The 16494-nt window shown below is 37.3% G+C and overlaps 1 protein-coding gene across 6 annotated transcripts in view; it reads right to left on the reverse strand.

Moving 5' to 3' along the window:
• Positions 1–16487, reverse strand: part of CPNE3 (copine 3) — a 29121-nt gene extending 12634 nt beyond the window's left edge. The window contains exons 1-9 of one of the 6 annotated variants that reach the window (XM_077188226.1): positions 16352–16487; positions 13628–13686; positions 9073–9165; positions 6811–6950; positions 5973–6152; positions 4737–4811; positions 4248–4319; positions 3385–3468; positions 1719–1808 (exon numbers count right to left, since the gene is read on the reverse strand). In XM_077188226.1, coding sequence (XP_077044341.1) covers positions 1719–1808; positions 3385–3468; positions 4248–4319; positions 4737–4811; positions 5973–6152; positions 6811–6942 — 633 coding nt within the window. In that variant the 5' untranslated portion in view covers positions 6943–6950; positions 9073–9165; positions 13628–13686; positions 16352–16487. Of the gene's footprint in view, positions 1–1718; positions 1809–3384; positions 3469–4247; positions 4320–4736; positions 4812–5972; positions 6153–6810; positions 6951–9072; positions 9166–13627; positions 16074–16351 lie in introns of those variants that run through there. The other 5 variants (XM_054649386.2, XM_054649392.2, XM_054649395.2 and 2 more) reach the window with 5 other exon arrangements.
• Positions 16488–16494: the final 7 nt, after the last annotated feature.

Here is a 16494-nt window from a genome sequence, read left to right on the forward strand (position 1 = left end):
TCCATATATGCCCTCCTGGACATGCCATAGCAGTAGGGAACAATGTGATGTAACATATTTTTCCCAGCAGAATTAGGCATGCATGCTCCAGCTGAAAGACTCACATTTGAGACAGAAAAACTTCACCGACTGCAAACACACTCACATGGAACATAACCATGAATCCAGAAGATAAAGGATCAACTTGGTTTGTGCACTGCTGGGTCTACACAAACTAAGCCTTTAAAGAGGTGAAAAGCCACTCATAGAAAAATTGCTGGTTTTACTTACTATGCCAAACAGCCCATTACACATGCAACTGTGTGCATATAAAAGTGTTAAAGGCATTGTTTAATTTTTCAATAACATTCCATAATACAATCCTGACTACATTTTAATGTTTGAAGTGATAGGTCCTGCATTTCTAAGTTAAGGTATAATCAAACTGCCTGTCTGCAAGTCTGTAACTATTCCTAGTCAAGTCTATTTCCTCTGGATAAAAACCTGCACTTCCCAGGTAAGATTTCAAAAAACAGACTTTATTAAAATGATGATAGAGCTGAGAATAACTCTTCAGAGATACATTTAGATCAATGGTCTATAGCTTTAGTATGGCTGTTAAGTAAAAAGGAGAAATATATTTATAGTATATGGAGATGTAAGAGCTGTCACAGCTCTTTTGGGGACAAGGGAAGCAGAAAGGAATGAGATGGAAAAAACACAGAAGCAGCAAGAGAAGAAGGTTCTGGGCTTGTAAAGTTGTTCATTAGTCTCCTCTATAAATATGTATTTAAATCCATTCAGGCACTGGTAACACCCAGATCCCCGTGGCTGTTAAGGATTTTCCAGGACTGCCTCAAATCATATGACTAATACCCATTACATGCAAATCATGCTCTAAGTTTTCCTTTCCAAAGGAAGAACATCAAACATATAGCAGTTTGCTGCATTTGGGTTTTCAGGGGTCTTTTTCAAATGCTAAAATACCAGGTTTCTAACATGATCATAATAGCTTATAAATGGCATTTTGATCGGCTGTTTAGCTTCAGTTCCACCCCTAAAGGGAATTCCTAAAGAAAAATATTCAATAGCTAAACACAATTTATTCAAGATAAAATTGGAAAACAGAAAATATTAAAGCCCTAGTAGAAGTATTACCTCACAGGTTTGATTTACTTTCTGACAGAAAATTCAGTTTTATATGAAGAGGAAAAGTTGCTTAAACTGATATTCACAGGTTATATCTGACCCACATCTGTTAGCTAGTATATTAAATGTAATTTATTTTATCAGGCAGTATATTAAAAATTTCATTAATGTTATCTGTTGCACCAATAACAAAGTATTACAAGACCCATCACGTAGAACAAAGTATATTCTAGCCTTTAACATGCTTCTTTCACTGCACAGTATCTTTAACACCAGCAGTATTAGCTGATGCCATGCTAGAACTGTACAATAAAAATAAGAAACTGCATTGGACATTTCAAAGATACTTGTGTTCAATTGGTTTCCCAGATTTTCAAAGACCAGCTTCTACCACATAATGCATGACAAAATGTGCAGGGTTTTCCTCTTTTCCCCTAAAACATCTATCTGTGCCTTTCAAATAAGAAACCTAATATTTTCAATTAAATTTGAAACAAAAAACCTGCAGTAACTAGAATAACACATCTTCCCCTTGTTACATATTTTAACTTTTAATGCATTAATTTATACACACATTTAATATATGTTACCTTGATTGACTTATCCATGTCACTGTAACACAGAGAATTGAGAGAGATTTTAAAGGGCCTCCAAACAGGATTCAGGTTGTTTTTAATAACCTGTTGGGGAAAAAAAGGCAGAACACCATTGTTCACAGGGGTGGAAAGCAGTCATCATGATGGATCATACCTTCATGCCATGATTTTTGTATGCAAACAGCAATTGACTAATGCTGCTGTCAATGCACTCCAAATCCCAATACACAGGATATAAATCAAACTACTCTTAACATGCCATTGTTCAAAAAGAGATTAGTCTCTTTCAGCTCCATTTTTGCTAGACTTCCCTATCACCTACTTATATCCTTCAGCTACTGCACTGTAAAAAGTTTATCATTACAGAAATAAGATACTGGTTGCTTTCTTTTAATAATCACACATATATACATACACATATAAAGCCATGCATTATCAAAAACGTGTGTAAAAACATTACATTAGAATTTCTGAACACATCAGTGATAAAGAGATTACAACACACTCCCACATATTATTTATTCTGAAATGTCATTTATGGAAATATGCTCTCAAATAAAAGACATTCATGGTGTAGTAAAGCAAGAACAGTGCATGAGGATAAAAGGCCTCTCAAGTAAAACACTAAAGTGTTATTTACAAATAATACTGAAAGATCTTCAAAATTTGTCTTTATCTGTAAATACACCCAATACACCAAATAACGATCTTACAAAAGTACAAGAAAGTACACATAATATGTACTACTTAATTAATAACACCTTACAATAACAATACTTTCAACACTGTAGGAGTGTTGTGAAAAATCTCTCTTGAAAATGAAACCAATAAAAACAGTCGCTAGAAAAAAGAGGTTTTTTTGAACCAGTAACAAAGAGCTAATCCACTAGACATTTCTAGGCTGAAACCACAAATTCTGGATTTACTCCTTAAGTTGATGACTGGAAAAGATGCACCTTAAGCAGAAGAATGACCTCATAAGAGAAACTGTAAGTCTGACAAAAAGGATTTATAGTTCTTCAACGCCCATACTTCAAAATGAATACAGTCAGCACTTCCTATGGGTACAGCACCTCAGCTGTAATGGGGCCCTGAGCTGCCAGTGCAGTGAGACATTCTGAAACTGCTCTTAGCCTGTCAGCTGCTGTCAGAGGACCCCTACACCTCCTCCTGGGTGAAAGGCTGCTGCTGCTGCTCAAGCACGTTTCCCCTCACTCTGCATTCTCCTTGGCTTGCCCTTGCTATGCAAGCATTTAGCACCATTACTTTCACTAGTAAAGGGTACAGCCAGGTGACACTTTCCTAAGAACAGCAGAGTCAGGAATGCCCAAGTCCTACCCCAGCACTTGGTAGAACTAAGCAAATGTCTCTGAGTATGCAGCTCTTTTTCAAAATATTTCTTTTCTCCTAGATTGCTGAAAGTTAGGGGGAAAAAAAAGTGTTTTCCTTCCAAACAGAACGGCATATATTGAAATCAGCATAAAGAGAATAAGGTAGATTTCCCAGAAAAGTCAGTGAAAGAGATGATGTAATTTCTAACTAGTCTGCACATCAACTCCAGATAGTCAATTCTTTTTGTAAGGCATTTTATCTCTAGTGCTGTGACACACTGGAAATTAAATAACCTGAACCTCTTTGTTGTTAACTGAAAATATCCTACCTCTGTTCTGTGAACCATCACCCAGTTTCCATCTCCAGTCTGTTTGTGGAATTCCAGATAAGGATCTGACTTTCCAAACAAATCCTGTATTTAAATAACATGCAATTATTTTAGAACAGCCTGTAGAGTGAATACCATTAAATTCCAGTTAACACACACTTAGATTAACAAAAAGTAAATTCAGGGAACAAAAGCTTTAGATGATGAAATGCAAATCTGATTATATTAACACCTGTGAAAGAGGAAAAGAAAGTGGTGAATGTCCTTCAATTTAGAAGAAAAATGTCCACACATCAAATACCTGACAGTTCAAGCAAAATACTTATACCTATAAGTACTACAGTGGATAGACAGGAAACTAAGGAGTTAAAAAAAATATCATGAAATCAAAAGGTAAAAATAGAAACATTTTTCTATTATTTTTCTAATTTTATTTTTTAAAGTCTCTTGATAGCCAGCCCTACAGTAAACATAACAAATTCATAAACACCAAGTACACTTTTCACCATTTATTTCAGAGAGGTAATGGGCAACCATTTATATATCCATTGAAACCAATGGATATACAAAACTCCCTTTTATTTATGAATATATGTAAAGATTTACATTTTAACAACATTACATGTTGCTCACAGATCACCCCTGAAATGCATTTACTTACTTAGAAATACATTACAATTAATTTCAAAACAGTCAATGAAGTTACTCTGCAGGAATCTTACTTCAATTTCTTTTTTAGTATAAGTAAAATCTTAATGGATTTTATTTTATAAGCAAAAAAGAGAAAGAATACTCAAATGTTTCCTGCTTTGACAAGACTCTGATTTACTACTTTATCAGAGAAACAGCAACCACTTAAATACCTTATTGTCCAGTTTCCTTGCTTCTAATTCCAATACAACCACCCTGTTATCCTTTACTTCTTCTGCTGTAATCTAGGTAGGCAAACAAAATATTTCAGTTTACTCATATTCACAGAATTCCTATGACATGCCCATTAAAAAAGCCCCCATGTTTTCTCACAAGTGAAGCATTAAAAAATGGGGGTGGGAAGGAGAGGAACAATTTGATTTGGCACTGGGATTCTATTCCATCTATTTGCCATAAATGATGGCACTGACAAAGATATGCCCCGAACAGAAGCCCATTGGACGCCCTCATGATGTTTGCAATGGGACTTATAATTCAGAAGACAGGCTGCTATTCGATGACAAAGACAGATTAGTGGAGCAAAAAACCATGCTTTACAGCACTATAGAATAGACTCACTGTATTCAAGCCACTAACTAAAAATACAACCCAGAAACAATTAAGGATGAACTCTGAAGACATTTATTTCTTTACTCTCTTACCGTAATGCTTCCTCTTCCAGCAGGTTTGCCATTTTTAAGTACTAATGGTTTTGTCAGAGTCCTGCTAGAAACAATCTGCCAAGACAAAATTGGAGTATCAAGAATTATTAACACAATTTAATAGATTTTCAAAGGAATTAAATGAGTTAGTGAGGTATTTTCATTTTAGTAATTTTCCTCTTTGTGAAGATGACAGCATTACATTTACTTACCATAATCTTCTATAAATAAATAGGTTATACTTTATTCACTTCAAAATTTTAAAACACACATGCAGATGAACATATGCAGAGCTCCAGGAGTAATAAGAATTAAAATGTTTTCTAGTAACATGACACACATTCATGGACAAAGATAATACCTTAGGTTCCAATGTCAAATTGTTCTTTAGGTTCTCCATACATACCTTTAAAATGCATGCAAGGCACATTTCATAAATGGATTCAGGAAATAAATTTATAAACACAATGCCTGTCGCTCAAAAAAATCATCAGCCTTCCCCTGCACAGTTTCCAGCTGATTTTATTTTACCCTATTCAGGCAATGCTTCCTCAGAAGTGTGTCTATTCCTCCTTTACCTTAAGAATGAATTATTAATTTTTAATTGACATTGAATTTCAGTTCACAATACCTCTTTATTTTAAGTGCATTATAAGGATAAAGGCTTAAGACACAGGGGAAGAAAAATCCCAAGACAACTTTTCTGAGAAGTGCCTTTGAAGGATCTATTCAAAAGAACAAGTTTAAAAGAAGCTGCCCAATTGTCATAGCATCAATAGCAGAATATGAGTGGGAAATAAAAGTAAATCTACAGCTGGCAGACCTAGGATCATTGCTTGCATTGAGTGGAAAGCAGATTACAAGGATAACATGGCCCTTGTGAGCACTCATACGTTGTTCTACACTGATTCTCTTTTTTGGGAGCATAAAAATAGGAATTTGAGTATTAGAGTAAATAAATAGCAATTACTACAACTTCGTGCTCATTGAAAGCCCACTTACTTTTAGCTAGCAATCCAACAGTCACCATCCTAGAGCACATTTCAGGGCATCATCTCAAGACCTTTGCAAATAAAATGCATATACACTGAACTGAGACTTGAAAAGTCAAATGAAGAGCATCCTATTCAATTTAAGAGTACTCCAACTGCACAAGAACATAGTGATAAATTCAAGGTAAAAGTGGCTAATGATTTTCAGTAACTTAATTCTAAGGGAAATCATCTGCATGCTTACCTGTCCCAGCGTACATTCTAATTCTCCTAAGAAGTCATCATCATTCAGATCATAGGTTTTGTTATCAATGTCATAAATTCCAAACTTAAGTTTCTGAACAAGCTCAAAATAATAATCAATTAAGAATTTCTTGGAAAACTTTGGGTTCAAGGAATTCTTAACTCTTTCTGTGCGATCAACCTGAAATTAGAAAGATACCACTTTATCCAGTATTTCCCAAAGGAAACAAGCAAGCAAATCAAATATGGTATTATTAAATATATTCAAAAGTTCTTAAAGTACAAAGGAGTATCTTCCTATAAACCTTTTCATTAAATATAAGTTATATTACAAAATACTATATTATATATATATACATTATATTTCAAAATCCACTGCTCTAAGTTAGGGATACTTGACCTATTTTTCATCACTCCTTCTAAGGTGGGACCTATTCCTGCACAGAAAAGACCAACATAAAATCTGGTATTGTCAAATCCAGGATGAGACCCCAGTTATGGAATACTGTTTATAAATTTATAAAAGCACATTAAATCTCTTAGAAAGCTTCTTATATTGGTCCACATATGGCTGGGGAACAGTGTTAAAAATCAGACAGTTGTAAGTATTTAACAGCAAATGATTATTCATGTGCTGCCCATGTAACTAATTGTTGTGGTTTGCCATAGCTTGGTTTTTAGTTAAGGGAAAAATCCAAACCTACTAGACTATTAGAGTTATCATCTAATAAAAAGGACTCAAAAGTGCTGGTACAAAATTAAAATATTTTAACAAAACCATATGCTGTAGTGTTTTAAAAGGTCCAACAAGCAGATTTGTGAGAAGCATCAGGATGTACCTCATACCACTGCTGACCACTTGTGTTCTGGAGAAGCACACACAGAGGGTCTGACTTGGAACCAACATCTTTATCCAAGAGATTGGTGCAGGCAATAGTCAGCTCCACCTTTGTCACACACTGCGCCGCCATTTGTTACACTAGAAAGCAGCAACAGAATTCATCATTAAAATGGACTAAAAAGCAAACAATAGGATTGTCATGATGATTAACTCTCTAACTGATCACAAGAAGTTTTAGCTTGTCAAAAGTGATAATTTGAGATTACAAATGCAAATTTTAAAATTTATGATGTACCAACATTATTATAGCATTATTACTGCCACACTCTAGTTTTTTTCCACACAGGTATAAAAATTAATTTCAAAAATCTGCTCATAAAAAACAAAATCAGGTTTCTGAGAATGCCCAAGGAACCAAATGAAAAATGGGATATACCTCTAAGAAGGCACAGTGGTTTGAATTGCTGACAATAAAACTTCAGAAGCTTTAAATGAAATCCAAAAGCCCACATAAATGCCAGTATCTATGAGATATTATTAATAATTCCATCAATAAGGAAAACACACTGTATTATATACTCCTCTACCAAATCTTTGTAACAAAGTGCTGAAACCATAAGCATGGCAGAATTGGAAAAGTCATTTAAGCAGATAACAGGTTATCTTGCTTTAGTAAATCCAAAAAAACAACTACAAATTTTAATAATAAAGATAAATACTTTGAAGTCAAGTAATAACAGAGAAATTGGGGGAACTGCTCTTTCTGAAGATCCATTAAAAAAAAAGAAGAATAATTGAAAGCATTTTTACATTTTCTCTTTAAGTACCTCCATCATTGTCCACTGGACAATGTCCACTAAGACCAACATATATTACAAACCTACAGAAACAACTTGATTATCTGTTATGAGTCCCACATTGGCATAACATGCATTTGCAAGCCCAAGAAGGTCTGAGCACCAGATTATTTTCTATAGATACACATATATATAAAAATATCCATAATGATACACTTCAAGGATAGAGTTGATAATTTCCATCAACTCTTAGGGAAGTTAACCTCTACAGTGCAATTGTCCTTGACTCAGAGACTAAAACTTCCACAAGAAGCGTACCCTGAAAGCTCCCAAGCCTCTTTAGTTTCAGGTTTGCCTTCTTTTCAGTAAACCCACAGTCTAGACCAAGTATCCCTCTGGATTAATTTATCTTACAAGTGCATGAGACATCAAAGAGAACAAGGCAGAAGGAAAGGCATCTGCTTCTATCTGGTCAGCTCCCTAGCAACATACATATTAATATTTGAATATGAAACTGTACTTAACCCAACCCAGCTCCATTCCTTCCACTGTATTCATAAGACTTTTCATGAAAAGGAGTGATTTTTTAGAGGAAAAAAGGAAAAGGAACATGGAAAATACAAAGAAGAAACTGAAAATAGAAGAAAGAAAATGTTGTGGGGTCTGAGGAAATTTTCCTCAGGCTTCTTCTATTCCTCTAGGGCACAATTCACATGTCTCGTCTTCATTTTGCTATCTCAGTGATGAATCTTTTGGACACTGAAGTACATATAAATTACCTTTAAAAGAAACACTCAAACATCCATGCACATATTTTAAGAAGCCTGTCAGATTCATAGAAGTCCTCATGCACCTCCCAAAACCTAAATGTGATTTCTTCCTTGAGTATCTTTTTGTTCCCATGACTTCCATAAAGTTTAATTCATTGACCTTGAGGAGAAAAGAGTGAAGGTCTAAGTACTAAAATAATTTTTAGACCAATGCTTTTTAGGCTTAGAAAGCACACCTCTTAAAAGCAGTCTGCCCCTTTATTCCTAGTTCTCTTTTTATTCTGGTATTTTCCACTCCCTATTGCTTTCCTGGCTGCCAGACTGAGCTCATTAACAGTTAGTGCCTTTCCCACAGAATCCAGTGCAGACCAGTACCTGACCCCTTAATGACAGTTTTCAGAAAAACAAATTTCTGGTGACAAAATGATGCTGTAACTCCCACTGATGCTGCAACAGCAAGTAGAAAGGGTTTGCATGAAACGCAACAGAATTTAAACTTGAACTGAGATGCATTTTCAAACCAGTCAAAATTTTCTTGCGTCAACTGTCTGAAACTCCTCATTATTAAGAGTTCTTGAAAGCACCCAATTCTTTTTTCAAGGTAATATTTCCAAACTCACTGGTAAATGGATAGCATTGAGTCAACCTAAAAATATGGTCAGCTTTTTCCTCTTTGTCTGTGTGTGTACTCACACTTCTTGTACAACTCAAGTACTTTCTCGCATGGACACATCAATTCTGTTACTTCCTCTCCTCCTCCATGTCACCAACTCTCCCACTATGCATCTAATGCAGGAAAAGAGAAGATTAAGAAAGAGGTGCTGTGCAAAAAGCATCCTTTAGCATAGAGAAGGGAAGAATAAAAAGGCTGATTTCCCTTCCCTGAAATGCAAATGCTCATTTGAGATGCAACAATTGTGTCCATATTAGATAAAAGACAACTTGTAACAAGAACATGCATTTATTTAAATGGAGGACACTTAAAATTCAGATAAAGAGCAAAACTTCACAAGTGACAAGATGGTCCTTTAATCTTTACCATTTCCAGTTTTGAAAAATCCAAGATGAAAAATAAGGCAAGGCATTTTTCTAAGAAGTTTGGAGACTATTAGGAATATATATTTGTATTATAGGTTGAAGAGGTCTGTAATACAAATACATTTCCATAAATAATTTTGCTATTTTACTAAAAAAAAATGTTTCTCAGAAAAACTAATACATTTTACTGCAAATAGTTATACTGATTTTCAGTAACATTATAAATGTTAAAAGTTAGTAAAATACTTATTAGCAAGAAAAAGTTATGTCTCATTAACCCAAAGCAGTATTTAAGGTAGTGAAACTTAGTAAATAAGAGATACTTCTCTTACTACATTGCACACCTTACAGAATTTGCAGAGGGCACACATGCCTCACATGTGTGAAGTCAGGAGTCTTTCAAACAGCACTATCTGCTAGGGTTCTGCTCATGCTGCACAAATCCTCATCATCCCAAATGCATGAAAGAAAGAATTACACCAGTTCCACCCAATTCTCCTCACTTCTAAAAGCCCATGTTAGCTGAAAAGTTCCCAAGGTTAAGAGGCGGATGGTAGGGTTTCTAAAGATAATAAACATCCTCAAGGATCAGTCACTGCCAGGGAAGCAAGCAATCTCTTCTTGAGGACTTGATGTAATAAAGTCTGGCAAATTGCCATATTTTCAGGATGGTGAAAATAAACCATAGGTGCATTACCTCTTGAAATACCATTCTACAACACATCTAGTCGGCAAACCGAATGTAAAATATTCTAGATACATGACCAGATTACTTGAACATTTGGAATTCTGGAATAACATAACATGAACAGATTATATTGTTCAGACAATGTAGGATAAGCCTCGACTGCCACTAAGTTACAACACATAACAAGAAATTTAGTTCTTGAATTACTTGGTGTTATTGAAGTAGCTGTGCTCCACGTTGGTCATATTTAATTAAAACCTTTGCTTTTCTCAAGCTATCAACTTGCCCTCCAGGTAGGGTACCATAAAGGGAGGCAAAGCAGTTCAGAATGTGTACAGGTGATAGCTCTGTCATTCTTTTTATTGAAATAGCTTTTATAATTGCAGAAGCCAGGCTTTAAAAATATATATCTGGACAGGAAAAGACTGAAAATTACTATATATAATGTACACCTGAACTGCAGTGATGTACAGTCACAAGGGACCCTCTGCCATGTCTAGGCTGCTCGAGAGCATGATTAGGTCAACTAAGAATATGACAAGTCTTTCTGCTTGAGCTGTAATTATCAAAGCAAAAATCTAAGTCAAGGACTAGTCCTGTCTTGCAGTTTTATAGATCAGAATGTTCTTTGAACTCCAGTGATGATTCTAATGAAGATAAGTGGCACACATCAAACAACTGAGTCATTGTCTATTTTTCAGCAGAAACTGCAAACATGGCATTCTACCTGGAAAGGAACAGATCTATTATCAGAATGATCTATCAGCGCACTTGGGAACTGCTAGACTGTAGCAATCCTCTCTGTGCTGCAATGTCAGAGGACAGTACTGGCCTGCCCAGATAACCTTGCAGAGCATTACAATGACATTGTTCCCAATTATAGGTGCATCCAGTCTGACAAGCAGAGATACCCAGCTAAAACACAGAAAAACTATTGAAGTGGGTTTGGCATCACTGTCTTTAGTCACAAGCCTCAAATCTGTTCTGACAGAAACTATTGCTGTCATTGAACATTTCCTAGCTCCTGTGAACTGCTAATGGCATTAGACCAAAAATCCATAATTTTCAGATATCTCAGGGCTCAAATGAACACAAAACCAGAACGAGAAACCAGAAACTTGCAAATGAAGTCTATTTCTGATCAGCTAATCTTGCCATAATGCTACACTTCAGCATTTTATGTCAGCTGTGCACCAGACTGAAAAAGGCAGGAAATGCTATGTCTGCTGCAAGAAGCTGACAATGAAATTATGACAAATGGATGCTTCTTCTCACTGATAGAGCTTGTAGCAACACAATTGCTAGTGATCTTGGGCTACATGCACATAAATATACATTTTCTAAAATCTCAAGGTAACCATTCAGTTCTCAAGGAAACAGAGCGCTTCACAGGAAACAGACATTTCATATGAGGTTACAAGAGCTAAGACTGTTTCACAACCTAATTTCATCACTGCATTTGAAAAAAATCCCCAAGAAACTGCTTCTCTATAAATCCTACCTCCAAATTGGAATTATGATGCCTCTTTTCAGTTTGTTAACAGACAATACAGCTGGAAAAATTGCCAGCTGATGTGCTGATAAGCTAAGTACCAGAAGCAGCTTGAGTCATTCTGAATTTGAAGAATCACACAAAATCTTGAGTGTAAGCTTATCTTCTACTAGAACTGATACAGCTATCACTTCCTGAGTGATAGCTCAGGAAGTATGTATGAGGTTCACTAACATCAAGTACTGCATCCTGCACTTGGGTCACAATAACCCCATGAAGCACCACAGGCTTGGGAAAGACTGGCTCAAAATCTGCCCAGTGGAAAAGGACTTGGGCATACTGGTTAACAGCTGGCTGAACATGAGCCAGTGTGTGTCCAGATGGCCAAAAAGCCCAAAGGTATCCTGGCTTGTAGCAAAACAAGAACAGCCAGCAAGACAAGGGCTGTAATTCTGTGGTTGTTCCACTGCACTTGGAACTAGTGAGGCCACACCTCGAATCCTGTGTCCACTACTGGCTCCCTCAGTTCAGGAAGGACATTGAGGTGCTGGAGCATGTCCAGAGAAGGGCAACAGAGCTGGTGAAGGGTGTAAAGAGTAAGTCCTATGTCAAATGGCTGAAAGAGCTGGGGGTGTTAAGCCTGGAGAAAAGGAGGCTCAGGGATGATGTTACTGCTCTGTACAACTCCCTGAAAGGAGGCTGTGGCCAGGTGGGTGTTGGCCTCCTCCAAAGCAACAAGTGACAGGATAAGAGAACATAACCTCAAGCTGTGCCAGGGGAGGTTCAGGTTGGACATCAGGCAGAATTTCTCCATGGAAAGTGTTGATAAGCATTGGAATGGAGTTCCCAGTGAGGTGGTGAAGTCACCCCTCTCAGAGACATTCAAGAAGCATCTCATTGTAGCACTTAGTGCTATGGTCTAGTTCACAAGACACTGATAGGTCACACGTTGGACTTGATGATCTTGGAGGTGTTTTTCAACCTAAATGACTCCATGATTATCATATTCACAATTCAGTATAAAGGAGGGAATTAGAACATTCTGAACAAAACAAGTAAGATCAGGCTGATAAAACCCTAATAACCACACCACTCATTTGACTGGGGATTATGTCAATCAAAACACAAGCTAATACTAAAGAAATCTGAGATACATGCATGCATGAGAATGGAAGCATAGTTTTCTGTATGGGAAATGAATCACCTATTTATACAAGCTTTATAATACTCTACTGGATTGGTAGCACACTGGTATAACAAGTTACACAACTATTTGCAGGTTGTTTCCGTATATAAAAATCTGTCAGTAAGCTACATTGCCAAAGAACAAGTTTAGAATTCTATTTTTAAATAAAAATTCCACTGCAAAGAAATTATTAATTTGACTTATAGGACACCTGCTCACAAAATTACTTCAAAACAGTTATTTCTAAATATCTTTCTGTTGGTCTTTTTTTATATATTTTATTTTTTAATCCTGCATACATGTGTTTGCCCTTTAGACACATCTTTAAGGCTTAGTTCTTCCCAGCATCTTCCTCACACAAAAGTATTTAGATGATGTTTCGAATGAGCTAAACTGTAAAAGGTAATATTGTGCCTTTAACAAGAAAATTAAGAAATACAGATCTCCTGACTTCAAAATTCAATTATTTTAAGCATACAGCAGCAAAACAGAGGAACACACATTCCTTGCATATATGTTTATATGCTTTATCAGAGTATCTTTATATCAATTATTTCATGTAAAACCATCCATCAACTATGCAATGTGAATAGTATCTTAAATTGTGTGTTCTTCATTGCAATTTCCCTGTGTAGAGCCACTGACTAATTGACTACATAATTAACATTAACCACAAGAAAGAAAAAACCTTTATCTCAGTAAAACTTGCTATACTTTACTGTAGAAACAAGATGCAGGTGAACACATGCCTTAAACTAATCCCATTAACAGTTCTTTTCAAGGGACGTTGTCCCTCTTCACTGTTACAAATATTAGTTCTTAAATAGGAATTACAGTAACGTACCACAGAAGTCTGCCTCCAGGCCTCTCAGCAAAAGGCTAAAGCTTCAAGCAACAGTAGCACTAAAAAGTGAAATGAAAGGAAATTAAAACGAAGAATTGTTATTCCCATAGATCAATCAAAGTAAGAGGTTTGAGGAACTACAGTTTCTCTTAAAATAAATAACCTGTCCAACAGTTTTGTGTCCATGACAGCAGCACTGTAGGGATTAGTCAAGGGTAATTCAGAGCCTTTATTAGAGAATAATATATAGTAAATATTATAAAAGTCCAGCAAGAAGAGCCCTTTAAGATTTTAAGAATGAAGATCCAATTACTGGTTTTGTCCTATTCATTTTTTTTCCAATAAGGTGACAGTGGATTAGAGTAAGTAGATCAAAATCAGTAGCCCCCAACATTGTTTATGCTCTAACTAACCTGTGCATCCTTACACAGCTAAAGGATGACAAAGGAAAGTCCATGAAATCAGTATTCCACAGTGGTCCAGCACATCTCAGTATAAACAATAACATTTTGAAACCAGCAATTACAAAATTGCACTTTACAGTAGCCCAGAAGTATTTCAAACCTTCCTGTATGTAAACCAAGTGCTCTCCAATCAGCTGCTCTCCAGTTCTGTATCACAGCAGCTACTTGCACTCAGCATTCTCTGCACCTGGAGGCATCATTCATGCTCAGCATATCCACAGGCAGTGGGTCCTAAGACAGGCACACAGTAATCATGCTAATTCCTGGAACCATCACATATGCTAATCACTTGCCATGAGGATTTTTTCAAAAACCCTCCTGGGTAGGGGAAGTACCAGAAGCTAACTGCCCACAACTAGAACGAATTCAGCTGCCTCCTAACTGTGCCTTTGATAAAGCACTGAGTGAAAGTGCCCTTGATCCATCTACAAGACGGAATGGATCTAAAGGATATAGTCTCCTTCAATCAGAGAACAAAGCATGATTCAAATCAGTAAAGACTATTCCTTAAACAGAAGCTTGGATCCAGCAACCAAGCCCCTAAAATTCCTCTATTCATTAATCCTTCAGACACTTAATAATGCCCTTTCAAAATGTCTGAGCAAAAGCATCTCATCTAAAGCAATATCAAAGATAAACCAAAGAAATCAAATAGAATCAGAGTTGATGGAAAAGACCTTTAAGATTATAAAAAAACCCACACCACAATTCTACTTCCTCCCTACCGGCTTGCACAAGCCATACCACACCTTCAAATGTCACGCTAGGAGGGGCCAGTATTAATCTTTGCCTAACTGATCCAGGAACAGAAATAATATTCTTGGGTTTAACAGGAACTAAGATCTACCAATAATAAATTGATCATATATTACTTATGTTGGAAGAGCATCCTGACTTTCACAGGAAAATAAAACAGGAAGGAATAGAAGGTATCTTACTCCCTAACTTTGTTCCTGAAAACCATGTAATGACAGCATTTGTTCCTAAATCAAATTTAAAAAAATTAAATTCCATCCCAAATATGTGTACAGTTGAGATTTTAATTTTATTACCCCTAACACTAGCGCTTTCCTTTAGCATTCAATACAGGAGAAAAATTTGGCATAAAAGAAGACTGTACAAACACTGTGGTACCAATTCTGCTACTATGCATTTCTGGACATTTAATAATAGCTTAGTTATTCAGCCTACCAGAAATAGCTTTTTGCTTTTGTTACCTGAAGTGAAATTAGTGTAACAGTCACCTATAATGAATCTGCATAGTTTAATTTTAAGACATTTAGCACAAACATACTTGTTGCAAAAACACTGCATTCTTCCTAACACCACATAACAAAAGATAACAAAAGAACTCCTATCTTTTACTCCTTTAACATCTTTCCTACTTTTTTCCCCTTCAAATGCTTTTTGGTATTCTGCATGCACTTTGAAACATCTTCCCTCTATGAGTATACACATATAATGTCAAAATTTAAAAGCTCCAACTGAAAAAAAAAAAGGAGGGAAAAAAAAGCCGGGATTAGGTTTGACTACATTTACTTTATTAAACAAACTTTTTGCACCACCACAAAAATGTTTTTAACTCGAACCTTCAGGGACATAACCCTCCAGGAAGATAAATGTAAGTGTTGGAGGCAGGGCAATATTACTTTGAGGATATTTAACGTACTTTGAAGACAGGAGTATGTAAGCAAAAGTGAAGAGATTTCACATTTTAAAACTTTTCCCTAGTGGAAGAGTAAGTTATGACAACATGAACATTATCTAAGATTTGTCTTGTATATATTATGCAACTACAGTGAAGAAAGAAAACAACCACCCACTCAACCAGCAGCTCAGAAAGAACAGCCTGCGGTTTTCAGGAACGATGCTGACTCTCGAAACCCTCCTCTCTCAGAGGTAAGGGTGCTTTTCAGAGCGGCGTTTACACCGCCACAGAGACCGGCACTACGGACTCAAACCTTCAGGCCCACAGCTTTAACTTCACCGAGTTCCGCCACCCGCGGGACGGCGGACGGGGCAGCGATTTCTCGATCCCCGCAGCAGCCGCAGCTGGCAGCGCGCTCCGCGTCCCCCCGCAGGAAGCGGGGCCGCAGCTGCGGGGACGTTTCACACGAGGAAGGGCGAGGATAGCAGCCGCCCGGAGCCCTGCCCTGCCGCCCCAGCCCCACACGGGTCCCACTGGACGGGGCAGAGCGGCCAAGATGTCAAGCCCCGCGGGACACGGCGGCCCCAGGGCACGGCCGGACCCCACCCTCACCTGCAGCGCAGCGCCTCCGGACCCCCGACCCGCGGCGGCCACACCCACGCAACCGGACACGCCCCGCCCCGGGGCGCAGGCGCAGAGCCCCCGTGCGCGCCCCCCCGCCCCGGCCGGGCCAGCGGCCGCTTGGGCCCGGCGTG

The sequence above is a fragment of the Agelaius phoeniceus genome, chromosome 1 (genome assembly GCF_051311805.1).
Source record: "Agelaius phoeniceus isolate bAgePho1 chromosome 1, bAgePho1.hap1, whole genome shotgun sequence".
Taxonomy (NCBI): Eukaryota; Metazoa; Chordata; class Aves; order Passeriformes; family Icteridae; genus Agelaius; species Agelaius phoeniceus.